Below are 27,045 nucleotides of genomic sequence, written 5' to 3'. Positions count from 1 at the left end.
CCCCGGCTCCAGGACGGGCAGTATCGCTGATGGAGTCCCACGCACAACCCGGTTGTCCAGCTCCAGCCACGAATTCCCCATGACGGCCTCCCAGCTCAAAGACTATGAGAGGATCATGGATAGTGAGCTGGGCTTTGAGCCCCGCCAGAAGAGGACTAGTCTAATGGAACCAGAATCTCCCTGGGTGCGGGCTAACCAGTACAATGAGTCCTTTCGCCGGAGCTCAGCCAACCCCCTGCATCCCGGCAAGGAAGTCAAGGTCCAGTTTTGACCGTGGTTGGAGGCTCACCCCACCAAGGGTGACAAAATAAACTTGGCTGAGTGATGCTGAGACTGCACTCCCAGCAAAGACACAGTGAGCTTGTGCATTTTCAGACAAAAGCGTGATGTGTGATTTCTGTGCCATAATGCCGGCAAACAAGAGTGTGCCCATGGTGTGCTGGTGCCCATGAAACATCATTGTTACGTGCTACAGCACCCTCGGAGTTTGTAAACACCACTTTTATAAAGTCACAAGTAAAGACTTGGGCCACGTTACATAGCATGAACGCAGAGTCCTTCGTAGACTATGTACATCAGTGTGTAGTATATTTTGTCATGTTGGAACGGTAATGATTACTACTACCTACACTGTTGTACAATCTATTACTCAATATTAATCTGAAATGTCGCTTCCCATGTGGTTCGATAAAATATGACCGGTCACAGTGTGACAGCATGGAAGACGGCAGGCAATGACTTTCATCTGAAGCCATAAGGTTCTTAACTAGTTAGGGCAAAGAGTAAGAATGCCATGAATGTAGATAGGTCAACATGTACTCCATGCCAATGATTTCTACTCTTCAAGACCATCTGGCTGTTCAAGCAGGGTCAGGTTTTCGCACAGCCAAGTGGAATAAACAGGTGCAATGAGGTATGAAGACAAACATTGGTTCCACAATCAGACACATTTCATCATGCAGCAGAGAAGAGGATAAGATAGTGACATCACTGGATCCATATTAGTTGAGTCACGACGACCCAGCGAAATGTGGCAAATTTACTTGAGGAAACTGGCCGACATTTACTATAATATCCAGGTTTGATGGCAACATAGGATTGGCTTCGCTCCAGGGTAAGATGAACCTCAGCTCTCAGCCCCAGTCAGTGATACTACTTGGCAGCCCATGTGGCAAGACTTAAAGGGTGGCTGCAATTAATTTTTCTTAGACACAATTTTTAAGTAGCTTTGTACTCTTCTTCAATGTATGAACTCTCTTTTACACTTTCATTAGATTAAACGCACTGAAAAGTGCAATTTTTAAAACATTTCAAATTATACATGCTTTCCCGGAACAACTGAGGGAGCTGTTGCTGTGTCATCCAGGGAAGACATAGTTCAATGCATAGGCTTATCTATTAAAATCGTGAACCCAGAATTTACTTACTGAAAGCACTGGTGCTCACTTATTGCTATGTACATAAAAAACAATGAATCAGCAAAGAAGAAAAAATTAGTCCAGCAAAATCTGCAAAACTGCATGACATTTTTTGTGTACAAACCAATGTAAGATTTAAGGCTTTCTTCCTGTGATGACATCACAGTTTTGCTCATGAATATGGAAATATTCATTAGCATAATATCAAAACAGCCGCAAAATACTCTTTGACACAGTGAAACAAAAGTTGAAAAGAAGGCTGAGATGCAAAGGTGTATTTTAAAGGTTTCTTGTAAAACAGATTGATTGCAGCTACCCTTTACTTCAATACCACAATCTCTGTTTCACCTGCTACATTTTTCTCCCTGCAAAAGACCATTTGAAGCAAAATACATGAAAGGTAAAATGGAAAAACAAATAACTGAAACTGTTGGAAAGATGATATTGCTTATGGGGGGGTAGCCCTCTGCTGGTAAGACAACCCTAAATCAATTACCAGTAGCTGGTAAGCGAGTCCTCAATTAATTGCCAGTTGACTGCACTCACTTCGTGAGTTGACCTACATGTGTGTTACACAAATGAAGAATCAGTTCATATGAAAACACATGTCTAATCAGCAGAAGGGCACTTTGTTGGGACTTTGTCAAGAGACATGATCATCTTACCATCCTCTAGAGCATCAAGAAAAAACGGCAGTGCTTATCGAATGAACCATCCCTGTCACCTTAAGTTAAGCCACAAGAGAGGCAATTCCACCTCCTCACCATAATTGTCTCGGGGCTCAATTGCAAATTCAGATTCAATGTGGTGCGTCAAGGCTTAAACACAGCCGACTGTATCCTGTGAGCCCGTTGATTTATGTGTACAGATATAGCTGAGTTTGATGTCAGGAGAAATGGGGCATGCTATGCATCGGCCAGATGCCACTCCAAATGCACGTACTCGGTTGAATGATCAGCAATATATGCATAAAGCCTTTAATAGCTGTACTGAGGGCATGACTGCTTGGAGAATGTAAGATGGTCACCAACTATTGGCTGGTACCCGTACAACCTTTGATTAAAAAAAAATTGCTTTTCGTCCCTAATTTTCATTTAAATGACACATTTATCCAAGAAAACATATTTTTCATCATTAAAATACTTTCAAATAGAACACTGTCAACTAGGTCAACTAGGTCCCTGTGAAGCTGGTTTTAAACAATTGTTAGCTTCTGATCCTTGATCAAATGTGTGGTGAAAATATCCATGGTGGAGGTACATGTACAGTGTTGAACTAGTGCATTTACGTCTCCATGCACTTGCCACATCTTCAAGCAGTGTTGCTGGAGTATTCTTTGAGACTGAAACATAAGAAGTTTTGATGGGATTGTTTGTTGCTTCTGTCTGATGTCAGTGGTGTGCTGAAGGTTGGTGGAGGAGGGGCCTTCATGAACCATAAAAAAACTCCCCATTCTTCCACTGATTGCTACATGTGTTTTAGGCTTATACAAGCATGACAATACCCATCCTCCAGTATATTGTATAACCTCCCTCCCCAAACCACAACGTTATGGGGGGGGGGCTGAATCACTCCGAGCCCCTATGCCACTGTTTATCATTGTAGTGTTTAATGACCATTGCCAAACTCTAGAGCATGTGCATATCAGCATATGGGGTGGGTAATGCAGGCAGATTATTCAGTGAAGGCCAAGTCATCCTGGATTAGATATGGCAGCTACATATATGATAATGTAATGTACCAACTCCTCCAACAAAATATGCATATGCATGATTTGTTATCAAAGAGCTTCCATTATATTTACTGGTAGCTTACAAGTACGTGTACTCTGACAGTTGCATATGTATAGATATGCAAAGACATATGTGCATTAGTAGCTAGAGAGTAATTATCTTGGAATGATTTAAGAAAGTTCCTGAAAATGGATGTGCATATTGACTGACAAGACAATATCAACAATATGTATTGTGCTAGGTACCAGCATCTGCAAATTACTGCCAAGTAGTTTTGCCTTTTGTAATTAATAAGGCACAAGATGTACATGTACGTTGCTTCTGAATAGCTGATGTGAGAACTAATGGAATTGTTTGAGCCAACAACATAAATGTAATCTAAATGTATTCAACAAAATAAAATCTACTGAGTTTTGCAAGTACATATAACATGGTGCACAAGCACATATGTACATATTTAATGATGAGCTATAACATTCGTTGATGAGATCTCTATAACGCTCAGGTTCAGGTTTGTAAAACAGTGAGAGTGACAATGCAGTCAGCAAATTTGGAATGACAGTTGTTACACTTGCAAGGATTTGTGAGGTTGGGATTTTTAAAAAAGTTTACCCTTTAAAAGTAAACAGGAGTTTCAGCTCTGTGTCTTTTTACAATATATTTTTAAACTAACACTGTGCATAGTATCAGTCTATATTACGATAGACCTTTGTCCACATATTAGTTTTTACAGTTTTAGGTACTAGTATATATCAGAAACACTTGGACTGCTTTAGGCACATTTTGCCAATTTTATTTCTTAACCTGCCCCCTTAAAAAATAGCATTTTCACAGTGCAGAATGTTCACCTGGCAACACAAATGTGATCATGTTGAAGGTTAAACCCTTTAACACTTGGAGTTTTTACTTTTTGAGTGAAACGAAAATGTATATTTATGGCACATAAAGGACAGAAAATAGAAGAATCATTTAGATTAATATTATATTATACAAAACTAACTCGTTTTACATTAATGTAGTATGCTAGACATATGATCCCACGGTTCATGTAGATTACAAAAGTTTCAATGTCAAGGGTTGTAAGACTATACAGAAATTAGTACATAAAACTTGAATTTTTTTAAACTATAAACTAAAATACCAATGAATTTGTTTTCTGGTATAGAATGTTCCTTACATTGCCTTAACTCCTGTGACCTCTCGACCCCCAGAAAAAAACTCACAAATTCTGTGCCATGTAGTAAACTAGCATGGTTTAAAATGAACAAGTCCTGTAGCATTATCTTACTGTACAGAAAATTTGCTAATCCACCCTGAGTTGAAGTGCACCCTCACTGGCGACAGAAAGAGAGATGGTACTAAGTTTTTGAACTAGGTTCTTGCACATGATTGGTGTGCGCGGGAAGACAATACATTCCAGAATAAATTCATTGTGCGTACTCAGCATGCCCCGCGTCAAATGCGCATAAACCGAGAAAAAAAAGTTTTTTTTTATGTTCGTTTCATTTCCTTTCATTTCAAAAGTGTGTAAAAAGTCCATTAATGTAAGAGAGGCCATAGAAAGTTACATGATATATTTTCAAAATCTTTTAGCCCCTCTAGAAAAAAAACCCAAACAAGTTTTTGAAATGAAATTGGATTGGAAGTCAGTTTGATACCTACCTGTAGTTATTCACATACTGGCAATGAATAAAAAGTGCTATGCAGCCATAAAATGTTACACGTGTATTAATCGCTGCTGAGACATCTTTATAGTTGTAGTGGAAGCACACACTCCAAAAACATGAAGTCCAGAAAAGGGCTATGAATACTGAAACAAGTCACTGAGCGATTCGATATCACTGCACGGAAAAATATTACATCCAGCCTGATAGCAGGTGCCTCAGGCAGTTGGCTCAAGTTCTATACGCCTGGAAGCTGAACTCGGGATGATGGCACATTTGCCCAGAAAAAGGCAGCAAGTTCAGTGCCAGCTGTGCATGTGCACATAAGAAATGTAATGAGATAGTTATTTTGCACATCAAATGCTTCTGCGTTTATCACTTTTTCTTTACAAGGGGAGATTGTCTTTTGCTAGTTTCTGCTCTCAAGCGCTTGCTTCATTCTTTTCAGACAGAAATTAATACCCAGATGAACAAACACGTGCACAAATGCTTTCTAGTTTTGGGACGCTCATCCTTCGCAAATGCTGGGTCTGCCCTCTGGCCATGAATCAAACTAGTCTTTCTTTAAGGAGAGCTGTAGCCAACAGTGCAATGTCACCGGCACCCACTGGAATCAACCAGGCAAGAATGCCGCCATCACTCAGTGTTCCCGGACTAAAATGCATGCACGCTCTGCACCTTCAACCCTCTAGTGACTTAGCCTCTGATAAATTGAATGTCCTTTACATTCTGGAAGCATTTACATGTACCATACACTGCTGGGAATAAGGTCATACAGTACATATTGCAAATGCCTTGCAATCCATCCAGCTATCCATCATTTACAAATCGACTGATGCTGACGCAGCACAGTCACATCACACAATGGACCTCCTCCTTTTTGTCCTCTTGAGAATGGGGTTCCCAAAACATGTCAACAAATGGAATCTTACACCTTGAAATAAGTACTGACCAAACAAAAATTTGAATTTGGTGATCAAGGACAACTTTCCTGAAGATTGAGTAACTTGATGTACAAATGTATGCAAACTAGAATGGAAAACTGGGCACATTATTACTTTAATACCAAGGTATAAATTTTACAAGATAGAAAAAATCTACACTCTTCTCATGAAACAGCTTTGAAGTATCAAAATATCTCAAGTACGCTGTACCTGTGGGTGTGAACATTTCAGGACCAAATCAGACAAGACATGTAAGAGAGTGGGTAGCACACAAAATACACTCGGGCAAAGTATCTTTAGAGACATCTAATATCAAAGAAAACCCCAGGAATGGTAGATAATTACTTTACACTTGACACCATAGTATAGAGTACCAAAGTGTGATGTCATTTTGAACCAGGAAGTGCAACACAAACAAATGGAGTACGGGTGTGTATTGGTCCACACGCCGGTTCTCGCGCTAATGCATTTTACACACATAATTGCGAGTGTCACGTGTTCACTTCGGTACTCTACAGAATCTGCCCTTTTTAACATTACAGTCGTAAGTTTTGCTGACCAGTGGCTGGTAAAACTATGGCTGGACGTCAGCACAAAAGCCAAAGAGTAAATTCAATAAAACTCAAAACGGCAAATAATAAACACTCCTACTAAATACTAAAGGAAAAGAAAACCTTCTGTGAGAGTAAGGGGACAAATGCACACTTTGGCTGCCCATACGAATAGCATATCAATATTGACTCCTTGGACTGGTGTAATTAAACCAGCCTCTTGAGGTGAGCCATGGACTATTTGATAAAAATCCCAAGACAAAGCAGAGGGAAACTAGAATGCTCAATGAATCACCTTGAGAGGTTAGAAAGTTTTACTACATCACAAGATTAAAAAGTCATCAGTTGTCTTATAACGCCTCTCACAGAGATTTTGCTTTATTTATTAAGTGATAACTAATTGATTTGATTTCAGTACCTACGAAAGGCATCTCTATTTGAATAAGAATTGTTTTGAAAATTTACCGGCACTTTTCCACACTGCCGATAAGGCAATGTTTGAACCCAGCAGTGTAGTGCTACCACTTCAGAATGCGTGCAACGCGCAGCACTTACACATCATTATGCATTTGTACACAGTGCTGGTGGTCATGTGTATCATTCTTTGGTTGCTATGGGTATAGTACTCTGGTTGCTACGGGTACAGTTCCTTTGGCTGTGACAAGAAAGACAGCAAAAATCGTCTCATGCTACATGTACGTGACTGGCTCTTGGCCAATGAAGATACAAAATCTGTGCGTGAGGTGTTATAATAGCAATGAGAGCAATCTATATGTTTCACTGCTTGAGGCAAGTGAGCTAGACTCATGCACAGAAACCTTGTGATTGTGCACGTTACTTACTTCTCAGAAAGACAGGGTCACTGATTTTGAACTTGAAATGTTATTGAAAGCAATTTTGTGATTTACTGGGAAGCTCACCCCGATGATGATATTAGTGGGGCCAGCTGCACTTGTAGGGGTGAGACTTGGGGATTGGAAGACACTCTCCTAGCTTCTCACAGCCAGGTGGGGCCCAGTTCTGCATCAAAGGGGACAACAGGAAAATACGTTAAGTCACAATGCACTTAAGCCATGAAGGAATAACATGGATGATGCCTTTTTTTGCCAGGACACTTTGGTACAGATGCACTTCTATCATTTGTCACATCTGTACAGCATTCAATCTAATGGGCACCAGCAAAGCACTGCTGTAGAATTGGGGAAAGGGTTTGTGTCTAACCCAGCTACATCTGTCCACCTGTCCTGAGGACAGGCAAAGTTAATTGTGACGGGCAGTTTTATTTCTGTACAAAATTGACAAAAATTCAGACTTATGGCATAATCATCAACATACATTAAATCCTTAGACTTCCATCGAGAGAATTGGATACAGTTCACTTGACAAGCAGCACACAGCAGTTTTAACCCCAACCCCCTCGGGTGTATGTAAAATCCTACTGAAATTGGAGGATTTAAGCAAATTCTACCCAAGGCTAGTACTAGATATTGAGGCCTGCTTAAGTTGAAAAGCAGTCAGATATGGCAATGCACGCCGAATGGACCTGTCTGTCAGCGTGATGGAGAGTATGCCTCAAGCACGAGGCAAGTACCGACATGCCGAGAGTGAAAATGTACTGTACTGGTGTCAAGACATCCCGGAGACAGACGAGGCTTACTGAATAAGGTATGTGTATGTACACGTACATGTACGCCGGACTAAACATCGCAGGCAGAACAGCAGTGGACGGCTGTGCCCACATACTGGTATTTGCGCTCATGTTTACCGGTACGTGACCCAGATACCTGCGCAAATTTAATTCTTGACCAAGTTGAGTAGAAAATCAAAATACAGCCAGGTAGACAGAACGGGAGGCCATGCCAATTCAAGGATTGCTCATCATCAATTTCCCCAAACTCATGTTCACCTGCCCCAGTTTTTTCCCCCTCTTTGACTGCTTACGGCTGAGGGGGAAAAGTTCTTTCAGCAGTTAATTGACCTGTGGGCCAATTCAAGCAGGACAACGTGCTTCATTTTACCGAAAATCAAAAGCCCAGAACATCAAAGGCAAACAGTAGTCTCATATTACGGTTACCCATGCTGTTTTTTCCCTACAAAATGCAATATTTCATAATAAGTCAGACCTGGGTCTGCATCCCTCCATGTCAATGCCCAATTGCATGCAGCTAGTGAGCAGAAAACATGGCTATCAGCAAAAATCCAGTCACAGTGCAAATCTTCTTTTTTGCCTGGTAACCCGCCTAGTTGCTTTGAATTTGTTTTTCATACAGAATAAATTTTTGCTTCTAGCAGCCCTACAGAATTGGAACAAACACCGATCATGCTGAAACTTGATGAATTACACAAACATTGTTGCAGGTTGGCCGATATTTATACGTAAATGTGCAATCTTGAGAAAGATTCTGCTAGGACCGAAACGTCAGGCTCTCCATATTTTGTGAGTTACATGCATTCATCTAAAAAAGTGTTGCTTACAAATATTTAAGCAAAATGTCCATCTCCTTACTTTTCAGAGATCTATCAAATGGATTGACACACTGCAACAAAATTATTCATTGTAAAATTCGAAAGCACTGAAAATGTTAGCAGAAAAGCCACACACAGACATCAGTTACATGTAAATGTATTGACAGGTTACATTTCAAGCTACTCATTAAACAACTATCAACTCACTGGAAACACTGAACAACTGTCAACTCGCTTGAAAATGCAAATTCTACTTTAAACAGTATCAGTGAGTGTTCATGTGTATATAAATGTGTTCCTGCTAAAAATGCTAGCTACCCGGTGCCTGTATGCCTGAAAGAATAAAAAAAAATGCTCACTGAAAGTAAATGTTTCACAATTATGAACATATGCGATGACAACACATTAACTCTAGCCATGTTTAATTCAAGAAGATTCTTTGAATCTCGGGGGCGAGCCCCTTGCCGAGGGAGGAGCCCCCCCCGGTGGAAAGCTGGCCCCCATCATGCCCATTGGTTAAAAGCTGATACCGTGACCCCCTTGATGCATTTAATGCACAAAGCTGGTGATGGGGCTACTTGGGGGATGGGGTTGATCAGTTTTTAGGGTCATGGGAAAAATGAAACTGATTAACAATTAGCATTTAAAACTGTTGCACTCTATAATCACGTTGAAATTCTGGAAAATGATGGACTGGGTATTCAGGAGAAAAGCGAAAGGTATACATGTACTTGCTGTGAAACTAATGCAAAACGTCACATGGTGCTCTGTGAAAAAATCAATTAATTACCACCACCGGCATCTTGATATAGAAATTGGCACCGCCAAACATTCCAGACTCGACTCAGAGCTACGTGTAAAAGCAAAACGTCAGGCTATTTTTGTTCTTGATTAATGTGGAACATCTGACAGGTGGAAACCGGTGAGAAAGCTCAGGGGAACAAGGGAATGAACCTGCAAGTTAACCGTGTAAGACTGGGAGGGTGGACTTGAAAAATAATTTCCGTTTGCCCCCGTAGTATTTTCACGGTTAAATATCACCTGCCAGATGAAAGAAGAAAAAAATACTCTGGACAATTCTGACCATAAACTATGTTTTAATTGAAGGCAAGGGTTGGTATAAAATGGGACATTCCATGGAAGGACAACAATAACGGATGAGATGGGAAGATACCGGGAAAGGCTTGGCACTCACGGGGATGGGATGATTTGTTTTTTTGAATCCATGCATGCAAACTGAAATAGTGCATGGCATTTTTCTTGCAGCAATTTGATGGTATCAAGTACCAATTTCAAAGAGCCACCGGTACTGATTGGCACAGAAATATATTAAGCACAGAATATGCATGCTTAAGGGCTAGATCACACATTCCCTAAGTACTGCTACATACACGTCTACACCAATCTGTCCCAAATGAAAATTCTTGATAGCATCAGGAGAATTATTAGGCCTGATTCTCTGTTTGTAAGGGGAATAAATGGAGAATAATAAAGAACTAGGTATGAATGGACAGCCAAATCAGATGAATTGATTTAGTGTAGAATAAAACCAAATTGTAGTGATTTTGTAAAGATTAATTAATGACTAACTCCGGGGTCATCCAGAATGACCAGAATTACGCGGATTTCAAATGAATTTAATAAGAACAAAGACCAAATAGGCCGTAAAACCAAGACTTGAAATTTGTTCCTGAATAACCCTGATAATTTTCAAAACATCCGAAAGTGTTGGGGTGCTTTCTGACCTCTAACAATCTTTCATCCACCTACTATAACAATCCTGAGGCAGTCAAGAATCATTCCCTGATTTTGCTTCCCTCGGCAATTTGGCTCTGAAATTGGTAATGTGTAAACTCAGCTTCAGTAAAAGTGGTCCCTGACTCGATCGTGGTTGTCTCTTCTACTTGTTTTTCTAGTCTAATCTGTCACACGAGATTTGCCTCTTACCAGCTCCAAATGTTGGGCCCTGATCAACACTTAACAGGAACATTTTGATCATAAGATATCTGTACACATTACAGCAAGTGCCTCAAAAAAGCTTTGGTTCAAAAGTCACAAGCACTTTGTTAGTTTTGCCAAGCCATTCCGTTATATTTGGCGTATTAGCAACAGGGGCTGTTTGCCACATTCTGAGCCATTCAGCCCACACTGCAATGACTGAAAAAGTTTGACATTCTGCAGGTTAATTCAGTTCTAATTCTGAAAGTATATCCCCCAGTTCCACCACAATGTGATTGAAAAATCAATTCAGAAATACGTGCAAGAAACTATGAACTTCAGCTCTGACTTGCCACACAGACATTATGCCTGCACATTTTACAATACCATACTCACGTTCAAATTGACATGTTTGAGAGGAAGAAGAAATTTAAAAAATGGTCCACTCTGTGCCCTGGCAACTATCTGCCTTTCCCGAGAAGGCCGTTCACAGACTATTAAACCATCTGCTCGTTTTATAGCTCCGTGATTCAACATACATGTACATGTACCCTCAGGATATGAAGTGCCATCACATTTCCTGGTGGTGAGAAGCACGCACAGAGAATGCTACTTACTATTTAACTACAATTTCCACACTGTCTGAACGGCACCCAACTTGTCAGAGCTGTGAAAAAGAAATGTTGCACCATTTTCAGGACTCATTTTTACATAGGCTTTCTCTTAACTTGCTGGTAATGCCTACCTGCACTGCCCAGTCACACATGTTGAGCTGTGGCTGACCGGGAACGAGCTTCTCCTTGTGGTTGCCGACGACCCTCAGGATCACGGGCATCACCTCCTTGTATTCCTGAGTAGTTTGCCTGAATTCCACAGAAAAAAGGGTGTCCAGCCATTAACTCAAAAGCTCGGTATTTTGTCTCGATTGACTTTGCTGCAAATGAACCTTATTCTGTCTCCAGCTTATTTGTATTCAGCTGACAATACCAGTCATACATGAGAGACAGACTTAGCAAGCTGGTGGTTGAGACTCAGCAAGCTGGTGATTTGGACTTAGCACGCTGGTGGTTTAGACTCAGCAAGCTGGTGGTTTAGACTTAGCAAGCTGGTGGTTTAGACTCAGCAAGCTGGTGGTTTAGACTTAGCACGCTGGTGGTTTAGACTTAGCAAGCTGGTGGTTTAGACTTAGCAAGCTGGTGGTTTAGACTTAGCAAGCTGGTGGTTTAGACTTAGCAAGCTGGTGATTTAGACTTAGCAAGCTAGTGGTTTAGACCTAGCAAGCTGGTGATTAGACTCAGCAAGCTGGTGGTTTAGACCTAGCAAGCTGGTGGTTTGGACTTTGCAAGCTGGTAGTTTTTATTACTTGTATATACTATAGACCCATCTTATATTGCTTACTACTTGTATGGGCAGCTAAAATTAGCAGAATGCTCACCCTTGGGTTAGTTAGTCACTGGTTTGGTCATTCAGAGGAACTGTTGATCATTTTGGTCAAAGAGGATGTAGTCAGGTTGGAGTTGTGACTCTTTCCTCACCTTCCACCTCTGTGACCTGGGTTCGAATCCCACCTAGGTCAGCATGTGGATTGGGTTTTCAGTCCGTGCCTGACTCTGTGGGTTTTCCATTGAATATTAATTCCGAGTTTTCCTTCTACCTCTAAAATCTGAATATTTCTTCATTATCTTCTTAATTATCATTTCATCCTGTAATTGGCGCTAAATGCGCTGTTGGATGAACTAAATAAACAAACACTAGTAAAAAAATATGTTTCATTTGATAATTAGCAGTAGTATTTATTACTTGTTTTGATGGATGCATGAAACTTCTTAAGACTTTTTAAAGTTTATAACCTCTGGCAGGTAAAAATGATTGAGACACAGCAAGGGAATGGTAAGTGGGAAAAGGACTTAGTCAGATTTATGGCTTCTTTCATAGTTGCATGTATCATTACATACTGTAGTCAAGAAATTCAGAAAAAAACTTCAACTGTATGATATTGAAGCCAAAACTGGGAGTCTACTCTATTTGATTTGAACATAAAAGACCCACGAAATGTTTTAGGGCTGCAGAAAAAGCTATAAAGGATTGGCAGAAATGGGAAAATTAAAAATGGCTCAACCTTTGGTATGTCACTGAAAACTCACAACCATTTACTGGTACTGCATGAAAACGGACTCAGTTTTGAAGCTATTCAGAAAAATCTCCAAAGTGAAGTGAGTAGAGAATTTAAGTACTGCAGGAAGCTGTCAAGCCAGTCAATCAAGGGGCAATGAAGCATCAGATCATGCCCCGAGGGTTCATCATGATAATACAAGCAACACAGTGACATGCAGGATTGCTGAGCTTGACACAGAGACTCACACACATGCTTACTCGATGGGGTACTTTTCCCCGGGATCACGCCCAAGATGGAACAGCAGTGGGGCATCCGTATGGTTTGTCTGTTGGTGGGTCATAACTCCAGTGACATTCTCCCCTCGACAAAAATTAACACCCTGAGAGAAATTGTAGAAGATAAAGGCAGATCAAAGTACAGAAATGACTTTTTTAGAGATGGAATGGATTCAACATTAATGTGACATGAATATGCAACATTTGTTGTCTATTAATTATGATTATACGAACGGAACTTTGTCTAGAATGAGCAAACTGCTTGAAATACCAGGCCACCTTGAAAGCTTCAAGCATGAAATGCTTGTATTGCACAGGGTAGTAAACCATTAGATATAAATGTGGAATGACAGGCTGCCTCTTTTGTCTGAGAATACATCTGATTACAGCTGAGCATAACCTCACAAACTCCATCATTACCCCTAATCGTGCACATTCCCCAAAATATATCATGAAATAAAAATTGCATACCTAGAAGTATAGGGCTACCGACATCAAGTGCTAGATATACAGATGGATGTTATTTTGGAACTGTGTCAGATTGCAAAAGATTCATTATTAAACTGCACTTCTAAAATCCACCTTTGAAATCTATGGTTTGCTCAGGTAAACTGCATTCAAAAATTTGCGGTACTATAGTAATATCTGAAATTAAAAGCTTGAAGTGAGGTTTTAACAATCCTGTTACTTTTTCAAATTCTTGAAGGGAGTTGGTCCACGTCCAGTAGTGGGCCTTGTACAAGCCTATGCGAATTGCCATCATTTCGTTGCCACGGTAATAGAAAATCGGCTTGGCGCTATCAATGGTGCCATTGACGAGATTAGGGAGCAGGTCAGTGCCATCAACGATGCGATCCGATGGCGGTGAAAGTCCTGCAATTTTGAGGGCTGTGGTGAACAGATCCATAATACTGCCCAGCTGATGGGACACCTATTCGGAATAATGTAAAAAAAAGGGGTTATCTCTGTTGACAAAGAGCAGTCTCTGGTAAAGCTTTATCGTGTCAGGTTTTAATCACAGTAGAATGTGAGAAATTCCAATATACATACATAATGAAAATTACTGTACAACTTGATGATAGATATCGTAACATGCAATTTTGACTTGAACAATAACGGTAAATGGTAAATGAAGTGTTTTCATGTACAAGTAGGCCTGAATGGCCTTTGATGAGGATGCGAATCGTGCATGTAGGATGCTCACCACTGATATTCACAAATGCAGGACATGTGGTGTGAAAAATGTTAATTTTTCAATATTTGCATATTTTAAAAATGGTACAGAGACACCGGAAAAAACACTGTTTACATCACAAACTACTCCCTAAAGGTGATCACTGGTTTTAGTCTACGTGTAGTTTCAATTTGCAGTTTACCTGGCCTGGTTTGATGGTACCCGGCCACCAGGCAATAGCTGGTTCTCGCATACCCCCTTCAAAAGTTGTCTCTTTGCCACACAGGAAAGGTCCATTGCTTCCACCTGTTTGTTTAAAAAAGCATTACAGCTATGATATTCCTGAAAATTGCTAGAACTACAGTTGAGTACAGCCAACAGGTGAATTTATCCAACTGAAGGCCAGCCCACAAATACATCAGTGTATCATTTACATAAATCCCTTGATAACATGTGATTTTCTGTGTCAACTGGGGAAACACTGAAGACTCACAGCATGCACAAATTAATTAAAACACACATGACGAACAAATCATTCCATCCATACACAGTTTGTTGAAAACACAAAACGCAATGAGTAACAGAGGGATTTTAATTAACACTGCAAAAAGCACATGGCTGGCAACAATTCTGGCTGCATAAAAACAAATTGCTGATGTTGGTCGAATTTTTCTGTCACTGAAAAACTCACACAACTGATTCCAAAATGAACTCTGATGGCAGATTTTAAAAGCTGCATTTTCAACCTGAACTGTCGCCTGGAAAGACATGCCAAACCAGCAGCAGCATTTAAAAGCAAGGTTAATGAGTGACCCGCTCTGGTAAGAAAACATGCGATGATGTAAACTACATGTATATTAATCTTGAAAGACTGACAGGATTTGGAAATCTTGGAAAGATGATGAGCTTGAGAAAGGGAAACAAAGACCAAATATTTAGTTGATGGATACTTCAGCTGTTCTTTGAATCTGACAAAAGGAAATTTTCTTCCCCAGTTTTCCTTGCTTCTCTTAAATTGTGAACATGCTATTAAAATGGTTAATCCCATACACAGTACATCATATGGAGCCAAACAATGACAATTTCAATCAAGGACCTCCCAACTGAGTCTAGAACTCAATTTGTAAATGACTAAATGTTTAATGACGTACAAATTTATGTAGGCCATCTCACCAACCTGAGCAGGTCGCACACATGGTGGTGGACAAGTGCAATGAAACGGTGTAGTATGGGCGGTTAGAAACGGAAACAGGATGGGTGAAGATGTTACAGACAAAAATGGGTGAAGATACCGGTAAACGTATTACAGATGGAAGTTGAGGTTTAGACTTGGTGAAACAATAAAGCATGGATACTGTAAGAACAAAACTTGGATGCTTGGTGATGAACAGCAGGTGTTTTTATGACTAATACGCTGCAAAGGTCCCTGGGTTTTACTTTGTACATGTATCTGTGAGCAGTGGGAACACAGGTCTACTACACATGTGCACAGGTACACGTCTATGCATGGCAAGTGTGAGTGGAGGCAGTAACTTGTGCCCTAGTCATGTTGGAAGGTGTTTAAAGGTCATAACAGCAAACCAAGATTCACTACACATGCCGTCACTGTTTTCACAGAGACATGTGGGCCCCAAATTATGATATTTTTAAATTTCTGTTTTTGGGCAAAATCAACTAGGCTATGGAATGCCTACAACTTGGTGTAATGATTTTTTACCAAATCTACTGAAATCAGCCAAACATGATGATCTATCTGGGCCAAATTTCAACTTTTCCGCATTTTGCGTTTTCACAGAGAGGCAAATCTTTCTTCCATAAATATATGTAGCATTAGCTACGAAGGACAAAACCGTTCATGGGCAAACTCATTTTGCCGTTTTCATCAAGAGGTCAATTTGATGCCAAAATGTATACAAAAGTGACAATTTTGCACCTAGCACATGCTATAGCAAAACAGCACATGAAAAGACTGTGAAAGTCACATGAATGTGAGCATTTTCACAAAGAGGTGAATTTATTTGTTTATAAAATAAACAATTGATTTCTATGCATATCATTTGGTAGGTTTTGTCGTTTAAGATCCTGTCTTTCATGAAGTCTTATTGGTTACGTCAAAGGCATGCTGAATGCTGGGGAAATAAGAGTTTGAAAAAGGGACCAACTTTTAAATGCGATTTTCTCAAAACCTACATGTAGGTTTTACTCTGTTGTGAGAAATTTGTGCGCCGATGTACATGTATGTGCTAGGTGTAGACAGAACCTGCTCTGTTTCTAAAGTCTGTTTCTGTTTTTGTCAACCTTACATGTATGTTGGCCATGGTCAGATGTGCAGAAGCCACTACATGTTAATTTTTCACACTGCTTTGTAACTTAAGAGAGCAAAAACAATATAAAGTAAGCACAGGGAGCAAGTGAGTTTATACACAACCAATGGACCATGCCCTAACCAGAAACAGCTTCTGTGCAATCATGAAGATGTGTATTCAAGGTTGTTGGCAATAACATGTCATTTTGGGACGTAAAATTTATCCCATCAATATGTCTAAGCACATACTGTAGCAATGAATAGCAGGTGGATCTAGCTGTACAGTCTTTGATAAGAAAGTCTCAGTGTTGTTTTGGGGTATCCGATTTTCAGGAATCAACGCTTTGGAAAAAATCGGCTGCCAGAGGTGTCGAATGGCCAACTTACCTTGCTTTGTTTCTGCTTGACTGATACACGTGCCATGTTGTGCTGGTATGTGTCTTAGCTGCATCTGTAGGGTGTTTTTATTGCTATCAACATGTTCAACTCTGTCTTGCTGCATTTCTCAGGGGTCATCAATTTTGCGCTACGACGGTATTTACACCACAGTTTATTTGAAAGTGTATACGTGTCAGTAATATGCCACAGGGTCATTTCTCCACCAACAAAACACAATGTCATTAACCATGGCAGTGTGCCTTCACTCAACTGACTTTAATACTGTGTACTTGGGTTGATGTACGTGTACAGGCCAAGAGAAGTTTTGTCAGGACATAAACATTGGGTTTCCAGTCTCTCGATGCATGCATGGCGTTCAGAAGTAGACTTTATGCTTAATGTTCTAAATCAATGCTGGAGACAGCAAGGAAGGCAAAATAAAAAAAGCTGAGCACAAGAAGACTTAGAATTTAACTGAATTAGGCATGCTGTCTTGAAGACATTATCAGCTGGGAATAATGTTCATGAACATGGAGAAATAAGACTAAGTATCTTTTCACAATGTCATCACACAGTTGAAAATCATGATTATACATGTACATGCAGTTATCGTGAATGATGAATGGTTCTTCACACACAAGACACTTGAACATTTCCTGAAAAAAAGCCAATATCTTAGACTGCCTGATACATGTACGCAGTAACAAACATAAACATGAAATGGCTAGAAAACAAACTCCCTTCAGAAGCCTCCAAAAAAACCACTCTCCTGCACGTGTATTCAACCTACCGTCAGCTTTCGCATTGAGAGGTGCACCGTTATCCGAAGTGAAAAACACAAAGGAGTTTCTTTCGATCCCGAGATGCTGCAAATGCGAGAGGATCTGGCCAACTCCGTCGTCCAATTCCCGGACCACATCTCCGTACAGACCCCGCTGGCTAGTGCCCAGGTAATGCTTAGAGGCATAGTGGGGCCGGTGGGCCGAATCTGGGACCCAGTACAAGAAAAAGGGGCTGGCCAGCTGGGTTTCCACCGTTATGAAATCTAAGGCTTCCTACACGTACATGACGAAACAAAGTAATTACACTTGTTGGAAGAGCAGCTCCAATCCTCACTGCCTTCCGAAACAAAATAATGTGAGACTTCATGAAAGTGGATGGATTATAAAAATCACACAATCAGTGCATTTAGATCACTGGAAGGCATTCTCCTTTGAAACGTGCCCATGCAACCCTAAACTACTTTTGTTCAACTAGAATGTACAGCACTGTCAGTTCTCTCTGGATCACAGCACTGAACAGAACCATTCATGGAGAGAACTCTGGAGGCCTTTTTCAATGATGTAACACGCCATCACTGATCTCCAGCCATACGTTGAAGTAATGTCCAGCAACTCTCTCTTGTTGACATACGAGTCAAACGCTCATCTCTAAAAATCCGGAAATCAACACAATGCACGAATCACACTCTGGTTTTCTTTTCCTTTTCCATTTTCGTAAACAATATCACAGATAGTTCATCTCATGTCTACTTCAACGGCTTAAGAGCATGAACAAAACCAGCAGAAAAAAATACTGTTCGGTATTAGTCCACATGGCATAAACACCCCCGACAAAAATTCTGGAAATGAACTGGTGAAAAACCTGTAAAGACCGTAACTTGAATTTCAAGGCGTATCTCAAAGTGAGGAAGGTGCCAGCAAACTGGCCTGACTACTACTGACAACATGCAGCAAAGCAGTTACACTGAAACATCCTTGCTTTGGGACAAAAGTTGACAGTTCCTCACCAGTCTGAGGACGCGGAGGACAAATATGAGAGCACCATACCAGTCTACCAACAAGCAAGTTACTTCACAAGTAAACCCATACAAGTGAAAGGGATGAAAACTGATGCACTAAACAGTGCTTCTGCTACCATGTACACGTAGTCTTACTGAGGTGAAATTCTCTGAGAAATTGCGCAAGGGTTGTGCTCATTTAAAGGAAAATTCCTTGTGCCTATTCTATGTCATGTTCAAGTATCCGAAGCTGTCTGTGCATGTGTACGTGTAGTGTCTTCCAAACACTGGTCCTTGTGACTGATTACATGGTACTATAAATGTACCAAATACTGCTGAGGTAACTTCTTATGTGGAGGTCATAAGAGCTAAACATGCGTCGGGAACCAGAAAAATGTACCCCTTGATCAAATCAAGGTACATGTACCAGTACTCTTAAAATTCTTCATTACTAAAAGTTCAAATGCACCCTTGGTGGAAATAGCGAATGTTTGTTTCACAAATAAAAACAAACATTGGATTATCTTGAATCTTGGTGGGAATGTGTTGTAAATATATTGTTGTTTTGCATTGCAAATATGTAATGACATCATAATGAGGTCATCAATTGATTTCGTATTATTTTTTATTATTCATTTTTCCTACTGTATTCTTCTACTAGGAACTGTTGACGCAATTCCAAGTGAAATTTTCCTTCTTAGGTACATGTAATTGTTTTCTATGTTAAACTGTAAATAAGTCCACCTCCAGGTAACCCAGTTGCAACTATGCTTGACTTTTTAAATTTTGCTTGGAAATGGAAAGGAATTTTTAACACTTGTTAACCATTTTAGAAATGAAAGTCACAGAAACGGCATGCTGATGCGGGGGGGGTTGGGACAATTTTGAACTCTGCATGTTGAAGCATTCTCAGAAGCTGACAGAAATGCAGCAATTTTGCATGTACATGTAAATGCACAATGCCAAAGGAATGCATAATGCACATTGGCACGGTTTATCTGCGAGAAAGTTACAGCGAGATGCATAGCCATAACCTCACCGTTAAATTTTGAGACTAAAGCGCCGCCATTGTCTGACGTGAAAAACGCAAAAGTGTCCTCTGCGATACCGAGCTCCTTGAGCTTGCTGAGAATGTGACCGACTCCGTCGTCCAGCTCTCGGACCGCGTCGCCATACAGACCACGCTGACTGATGCCGTGGTAGGCATGCGAGGCATACAGTGGTGTGTGGGTCGCGTCTGGTACCCAGTACAACAGGAATGGGTTGCTGGCTTTGTGCTGGTTCTCAATGAAAGTTACTGCCTCCTAATGAAGACATAGTGTGATGGACAAAAAACGAGATGAGGATAGTACGAGCGGTGGAAGGACACAGGGGCTTGGGTTAAGAGTGCCTCTGGGTTACAAACTGAGACAGAATGGCCAGACTCAATCTATAACATGTATGTACACACACCCAAGAACAAGATGGAAACTATATGTATACACCAAACACACTGAACAGGCCATGATTAGATCAAGCTGTTGATTTCAATTTCCATATCCACTGCTCATTTTTAAAAACCTTTATCTCTTAGCCAAACCAATTCAGTGGTGGAAATCTCATGTTTTATTTAACACCTTTATAACAAGGAAGCACACTATGAGATTAATAATGCATACAACGATACAGTAATGGGAAGCATAATTTCATTGACCAGTTTTGGTGTTGATGGTTTGAAAGGGTTTTTTCACTGTGAGATAGACCAGTGCAAACACAAGTAAACATGTGGGATACAGGCCTGTGCAAGTGTGCAGGTGTATTAGCCAAAATGTTCTCTGCACTCCGACAATAGCCTCACCATTCTCCCTCTCAAACACAGCACCCCCATTGTCTGAGGTGAAGAATGCGAACGTGTTCTGCGCGATCCCAAGCCGCTTGACCAGGCCCATGATCTGGCCCACGCCGTCGTCAAGTTCCCTGACGGCGTCGCCGTACAGCCCCCGCTGGCTTGTGCCATGGTAGGCCAGCGAGGCGAACAGGGGCGTGTGGGTGGCGTCGGGCACCCAGTACAGAAGGAAGGGATTGTTGGCTTTCTGCTGGGCCTCAATGAAGGTGGTCGCTTCCTGCACATGATTTGATGGATTCAATGTGAGATGAAGCACAGAATGTGCGGGCGGTGGAAAGTTGGAGTAAGAACAGCATGCATTTGTGGGTTTTGATGGCATGCCTCAGGCAGCTGTGCATTTATGTGCAAAACAATTACAGGCATATCAATTATCATCTCAGGCCCTTGCCATTTTCAAAATCTTAGCTGCAGTTATGTGGATTCGGTTTCGTCTCTGACTAAGAATTATTTTCAAAGATAAACTGTTGGCATCTCAAATGAAAATGCTCAACAGTAGGGTTTTAATTAAGACAAGTTGATAGTTCAGGAACTGACCAAATGCAGCTGAATTCACCAAACTGAAACCTGAAGCCAAATTCAGGAGAGGAAGCCGAGATTTGGAAAAAAAATAAAAAACTCACTCTAGCCTCACCCTTCTCTCTGGCATAAACAGCGCCCCCATTGTCAGACATGAAAAAGGCAAAAGTGCTATTTGTGATGCCCAGCTGCCTGACCTTGTTCAGAATCTGCCCAATGCCATCATCAAGTTCTCTGACCGCGTCACCGTACAGTACTCGCTGGCTTGTACCGTGATACGGCTCCGAGGCATACAAGGGGGTGTGGGTTGCGTCAGGCACCCAGTATAGGAGAAAGGGGTTACCGGCTTTGTGCTGGTTTGCAATGAATGCCACTGCCTCCTATACGCACCAGGTGACAGATTTTTGAAGTACAGTGTGCGTGACAATGCTGTGACAAATACGGGCCCAAGTACAGAACAGCTGCTCAATAGAAAATATCTCTTCACAAAATTGCTACGTGTAGTATACACGGATAATACCTGAGAACCAGCCACACGAAATAAACATGCACATCGTTTGGTTGGTAACCTATGTTTGCCGAGTAAGCATCTACTGTTCAGCTTGGCAACCACACAAACTAGCAGCACGAAATTGCTACTCTGATGAGATGCTTTCAGCGTGCATTACAAACAACACCTTAATATGGGCGATTCACAATAGTGCGCCTCCAAGATTTTGCAACGCATTGGGCAATCACAGTGCGGGAAATTTGACAACCCAATGCACGTTTGGAAAAGTTCGACAAATTTCGTGCTTTGGAGGCGCACTTTTGTGAATCGCCCGTATTAATGTAAGTACAGTGCCAGGAAAGCATCAGAGAGCACAATACTCGAAAAACACTTCTGAAAAGCTGGAGTTTACAATGTGCAGAACTGTTATAAAAGCTGGAATGTGGGCATGTGGCCACAATGGTTGACGGCTTGAATCCTGCTGGTTGCATATTTGGATTGACCTTGGGCCAGTCATGTTACCCCTACTTGCCCCTCTCCATCCAGGAGAATAAATGCTGTTCTCCACCCAGGAGTATATTTGAGTACCTGTGAGGGAAGAGGCTGAATGTGCGCTGATTTTGGCTACTGAAATCGGTCTTGTGGCCTGACGAACAGGAGGTATTGATGAAAATAGCGTACTGAGCAGCAATGCAACTGGAAATGTGCGTGGCTTTATAACTATCCTCTTCTCTCACCCTCCAATATCGTGGGACATCAAACAGGAGATCTGGGGAGGACTTTTTCACGCTTCAAGGTAAGACTCCAACCAATATCACTTTTAATGGGGCCGGGCGTGGTGCCATTTGAACATGTTGAAAGCTGAAATACAGTACTAGAGTGAACCACTGTGGACAATTTGGGAATAAAGTTCTTCAGAGTAAAAATGAGCAAAGCCGTTTGGGCAAATGTTTGTCAAAGAGTTTTTCAGAGTTATAATTTGAGCCAACATATGCATATTTTGTAGAAAGATTTTGCCTTCTCAACATTTCGACCCTTAAGATCTCAACTACAGTGTGTAAATTTACAAGCAAGTTTTGGAGGATGAATTCTTGTCGATTTCTAAAGCTTCCTGTTGTGGCAAAAAAAAAAATCTCAGAGTAGATTGTGACACATCTTGAAGGTATGTATGTACATGTAGAGTACAAAGTGGCAAGCAGATGCATTTCATCAAATGGCTTTAGCTGACATATTTGTTGTGGGAGGAAAATAGAAGTTAATTCTTGTTTATTACCTGAATGTAAAGCTGTGTCAAGTTAGACTCTCCCGTTTTTGTGATAATAAAGTCTTCGTAGTAACGACCGGCCATCTCACCATCCCTGTACACAGGAATGTTGGGAGTCCCCTTGTCGTTGTATGGGCCAAAGTGGCAATGGGGTGAGCCGAAGAACTCGTCAAAGCCATGCTGGAGAGGGAGATATTGAGGCTGATGGCCTAAATGCCTGGAAAGAATTGGTAAGGGTCAAAAGGTCAAAGCTTGGATCCGGTGCAACACTGTCAGACACACTGGGGTTTGGAGGATTAAGAAAGTTATGAGTTGACAGGAAAAAGACACTAAATCTACTTGATAAAATGATGCTTGGGAACACAGATATGTGTACTTGTACAAGCAGTTCATAAGAGTAACATGTGTTGCTCTTATGGAACCAATTTGAGTTTTAGAGATGTGGGAAAAGGTTTTCAGAGTTAAAAAACAGTGTGAAAAATATAAATCCCAGCTAGTGTTGGTCTTTGACATGACACTGTAATTCTGATGATTTTTAAAACAAAGTTATCTACCATTTTCCAATAATCTTGCTCTTGTAGCCAGCTTTTTTCAGAAGTTCCGGAAGAAGGATTTCATAGTCTTGGATACCGCCGACAACAAACTGGGGAGCATAAGCGTTGCGGGCATGCTGGTTGGTCGTGTAGAAGCCATTGCGGATTGGCAGTCTGCCAGTCAAGAGAGCCGCTCGTGCTACCGGAAGAAAAGGATGCGAAGACACTTACACACTTTGGGGCAGTGGCTTAACTATGCAACTTTACATACATACATGTTCAAGCCATGGCTCACTGCATTTAAAGTTATCTGTTGAAAAAAATGTGTGCACCCCCGAGTGTCGCCTTGAAAATATGCCACTGATTTCAGGTAGCACAGAAGGCTGAACGTGTAGATACGGCCGTTTCCGAATCATTTGGCTGCGGCTTGAAATTACACACAAGTCTATGGTAGTGGCCGTGGCCAGCTCCCATAGAGTTGTCAACTGGTTGTGTGTAATCTCCTGCCATAGCCAAGTGATTTGGACATGGTCTTCTATGATGAACTATTTCCAAAGGATTACACAGTCACATTTGCCTTTAATTTAAATGCTGTTGGCTCCATATCTGGCTCTGGTCCTGATTGAGTGAGGCTTCATGAAGATCAGAAACAACAACCATGCATCAATCTTGATGTCAATTGGAATGCTGCAGCATTTTAATGTGAGGTTACAGATTGAGGTACATGTATATGTATTTCTACGGTTTTGTAAATGGAAATGTCTGGACAACAAGATCGTAGCTTCGATTCCTATGGTCGATTTCGTCATTTTTTCTTCGGCAAAATTTAAAGTAATTCTCAGTGAAATGAATCTTTCACTTTGTTTTGGCTTCTTGTGATTTTGAAGGATTACTTTCCAAGGGCGCTTAAGTCTGAGAACGAATACCCAACAATTGGTGTGAGTTGCTGCTGGTTAAGAAGTCTCGTGAAATTGGGAACCGGACTGAAGTCTCTGCCTAATTTAAACCTAGATGAAGCAGCCGCTTCCGTTCTTCCTCTGCTGCATGCATGTACATGTAGTTGGGACCAATGCAGGTCAACTCATATCCGTTCCAACTGGTACTTGCCAACTCGTACATTGACCAACTCGTAAATTGACCAATTCATATGCTGACCAACATGTGCGCCAAATTGTATCCTTTGTACGGCACGTGTGAGGACGTGTGCTGTTGTGCTGCCTTCGCCCTCTGTATGCTGTACTTTTCTCCCAACTTGTCACCTACCCAGTCCGGTAGAAAACAAGGTTTTTAGCATTTAACTTATGAATGACAAGCCACTATGGTAAAATAAGTTGCTCTGCCCTAGTAATTATCTATATCTTGACCATTGCTTTGTGAAATTCTATTATTAATACTACATGTTTTCTTTGAAAATGGAACAATTTTAATTTGTGGTTCTAAAAAGAACAATTCTTAATGCATTCAAATGGTTATACAGTCAAGAAGCACAGTTTTCCGGTCATTCGACATCCTGAATGGCCGACTTTACTAAAACATCGACAGAGCATCGAGTTGCAATGAACAAGTTGGTCGGTGCACGAATTGATCAGTGAATGAGTTGGCCTGCATATGGGTTGACCTGTTCCCCTTCATACAGTGATTGACTACTCACCAGGTGAGCACAGTGGATTGGCAGAGTAGAAGTCAGTCATCAGCACCCCTTCTGCAGCCATCTGGTCGAGATTGGGCGTTTCCTTAGCCGGATGACCAAAGATGCCTAAATCACCCCAGCCCATCTAAAAGTGTACAAAAACCAGTCAGAATGCACCCAACACTGAGTAACTCTAGACAACTTTAGAATGCACCAACTGTAGCTCAAGTAACTCAATGCCCAATGATCATGACATCTGAAAAATCGCAAACCTGATTTTCAGGTCTGAGATTTGTCCCCCTCGAATTATCCACCCCAACAAGCCCAACAAAATGCCCCCAATATTGCCAGCCGACGTTCAGGAATAAACAATCTCCTAAAAGTGTAACAAATTTCATGTCAATAAACACAGGCAAAAACAGGGATTCTTCTGCCCAACTCCCAGGCTATTGCTGTAGAACCGCCATCTTTCAAAATGAAGAAACACCATGAGGTCACTGATTTTAATGTCAAGTGTAGTCAGTATGTTGCGTGCATGTGCATGAAACAGTTGTCCTGCAGTGCAACCACGTAACAAAGTCAGAGCGACGAGCAGAAATCACAGACCAAAAAGGGAAGACTAGAAGATATTTTTGATATGTACCTGTATATAAAGGCATACTGGGCTCAGGCACTAATTTCCAATAAATTTCCAGATGTCATAAACATTTACATGGCTTGAATTACATGTACTGTACTGCATGACTAAGCGATCAGTAACCGCGGCAATTAAATCGATAGATAGTGCCACAGACATGATGGAAAGTACGTCCAAGTGAGTTTCTGACCTGGGAAATGTACTTTTCCATAGTTTAGGATAGTAAATTTTTTGTACACACACAAAAATATAAACAGGCTTGGGCTATTTTGCCGATCAACTATGCATTGTGTGTGCCCAACATGATCACTGCCAAAAAACATACCAACGACAGATGCAAGTTCCAACAGTAACCATCAGGGTATGAATAAACCTTTTCAATGTTCACAGAGCATTACGGGGTTCGAAGGACAAAAATAAGCTCATTACATAATATATAAAAGAATAAATAATTATTAGAAGATCAATTAGAGAAGAGATGGCAAAACCTATATGTACAAACAAAATCGATTGCTTTCCTTACAAACTTTTCAAAATTAGTGTTTTTTTTTAATTGTTTCTTGTGAAACACATCCCGGCAAAATAACTTCGAAAAACTTTTGCCGTCGCCAGCAAAAATACACTCCCTTCTTTATTTAGTCCAATTTCATTATCATGATTTTCAAATCCATATTACGTGTGACGTGGTGTAAATCCATGGAACACACAAGAAAGGTGTGGCCCACCTTCAAACACATTAAACATGTTCAACTTCAAGCATGTCAAGCAAAGCTGGGCATGCTGGGGCGAAGGGGAAAAAGGGTGAAGTGACCGGCCGGGCGATGTGGTGACGGGGCGAAGCTTGGGGTGGGGTGAAACGGAAATGGGGCGAAGTTGTTATGGGCGAAATGACGTGGGGTGAAATGGAAAAGGGGCAAAATTACCGTAACCGTTCTAGACTAGGGGTAAACAGGTCAACATGTGGAAGCGGTTTTGGACGATGAACCGTCATGACCGTGAACGCGGTGAAGTGACGGTGACGTTTACGACGGTTCAATTGTCCAATTCAAGTCCGTTCAGTTTCTTAGAAACAAATTTGAATCAATACTTACGTCGTCCATCATCATTATGATGATGTTTGGCTTTCCAGATATTGGCCGTACACCGGAAAAGAAAATTAAAACCACCGAAAAAATGAGATATCCTGCCATTATTAACCATGTACAGTACATGTATGAACTATGATGTAAACCATGGAGGTAGGAAAACAATGCTCATCATGTGATCGAGATCACCTGACATTGACCTGGGATTATTTCAATTTTTACATAAAATTTAAAAAGTATTCGAAGAAAAAAAAGTGCATTAT

At 41.0% G+C, this 27,045-nt stretch overlaps 2 protein-coding genes across 7 annotated transcripts in view; one reads left to right on the top strand and one right to left on the bottom strand.

Moving 5' to 3' along the window:
• LOC110988481 (neuropilin and tolloid-like protein 2) overlaps nucleotides 1–4,871 on the top strand; it is a 50,989-nt gene extending 46,118 nt beyond the window's left edge. Inside the window, 1 exon segment of the mRNA XM_022252007.2 lies at nucleotides 2–4,871. Within this exon segment, the coding sequence (XP_022107699.2) occupies nucleotides 2–271 (270 nt within the window). The 3' untranslated portion in view covers nucleotides 272–4,871.
• On the bottom strand, nucleotides 3,914–27,004 carry galns (galactosamine (N-acetyl)-6-sulfatase). 6 transcript variants are annotated; one of them, XM_087138509.1, is made up of 10 exons: nucleotides 26,789–27,004; nucleotides 25,082–25,205; nucleotides 23,452–23,629; nucleotides 22,907–23,114; nucleotides 21,259–21,523; nucleotides 14,482–14,585; nucleotides 13,794–14,036; nucleotides 13,088–13,209; nucleotides 11,460–11,577; nucleotides 3,914–7,330 (listed from the first exon to the last, which is right to left on the bottom strand). In XM_087138509.1, exons 1-10 carry the CDS (start codon nucleotides 26,906–26,908, stop codon nucleotides 7,244–7,246), a joined length of 1,569 nt encoding a protein of 522 aa, XP_086994635.1. In that variant the 5' UTR covers nucleotides 26,909–27,004; the 3' UTR covers nucleotides 3,914–7,243. The 6 variants fall into 6 exon arrangements, with proteins under 6 accessions (XP_086994635.1, XP_022107718.2, XP_022107717.2 ...); XM_022252026.2 differs by lacking the exon at nucleotides 21,259–21,523 and adding an exon at nucleotides 17,753–18,017 and having other exon boundaries at nucleotides 26,789–26,990; XM_022252025.2 differs by lacking the exon at nucleotides 21,259–21,523 and adding an exon at nucleotides 20,580–20,844 and having other exon boundaries at nucleotides 26,789–26,961.
• Between the last annotated feature and the right edge of the window lie 41 nt (nucleotides 27,005–27,045).

This window comes from Acanthaster planci, linkage group LG06 (assembly GCF_054643075.1).
Source record: "Acanthaster planci isolate LZ-2023a linkage group LG06, COTS_SCS, whole genome shotgun sequence".
In the NCBI taxonomy this organism is placed as follows: Eukaryota; Metazoa; Echinodermata; class Asteroidea; order Valvatida; family Acanthasteridae; genus Acanthaster; species Acanthaster planci.
This window is presented reverse-complemented; position numbering and strand designations above follow the sequence as displayed.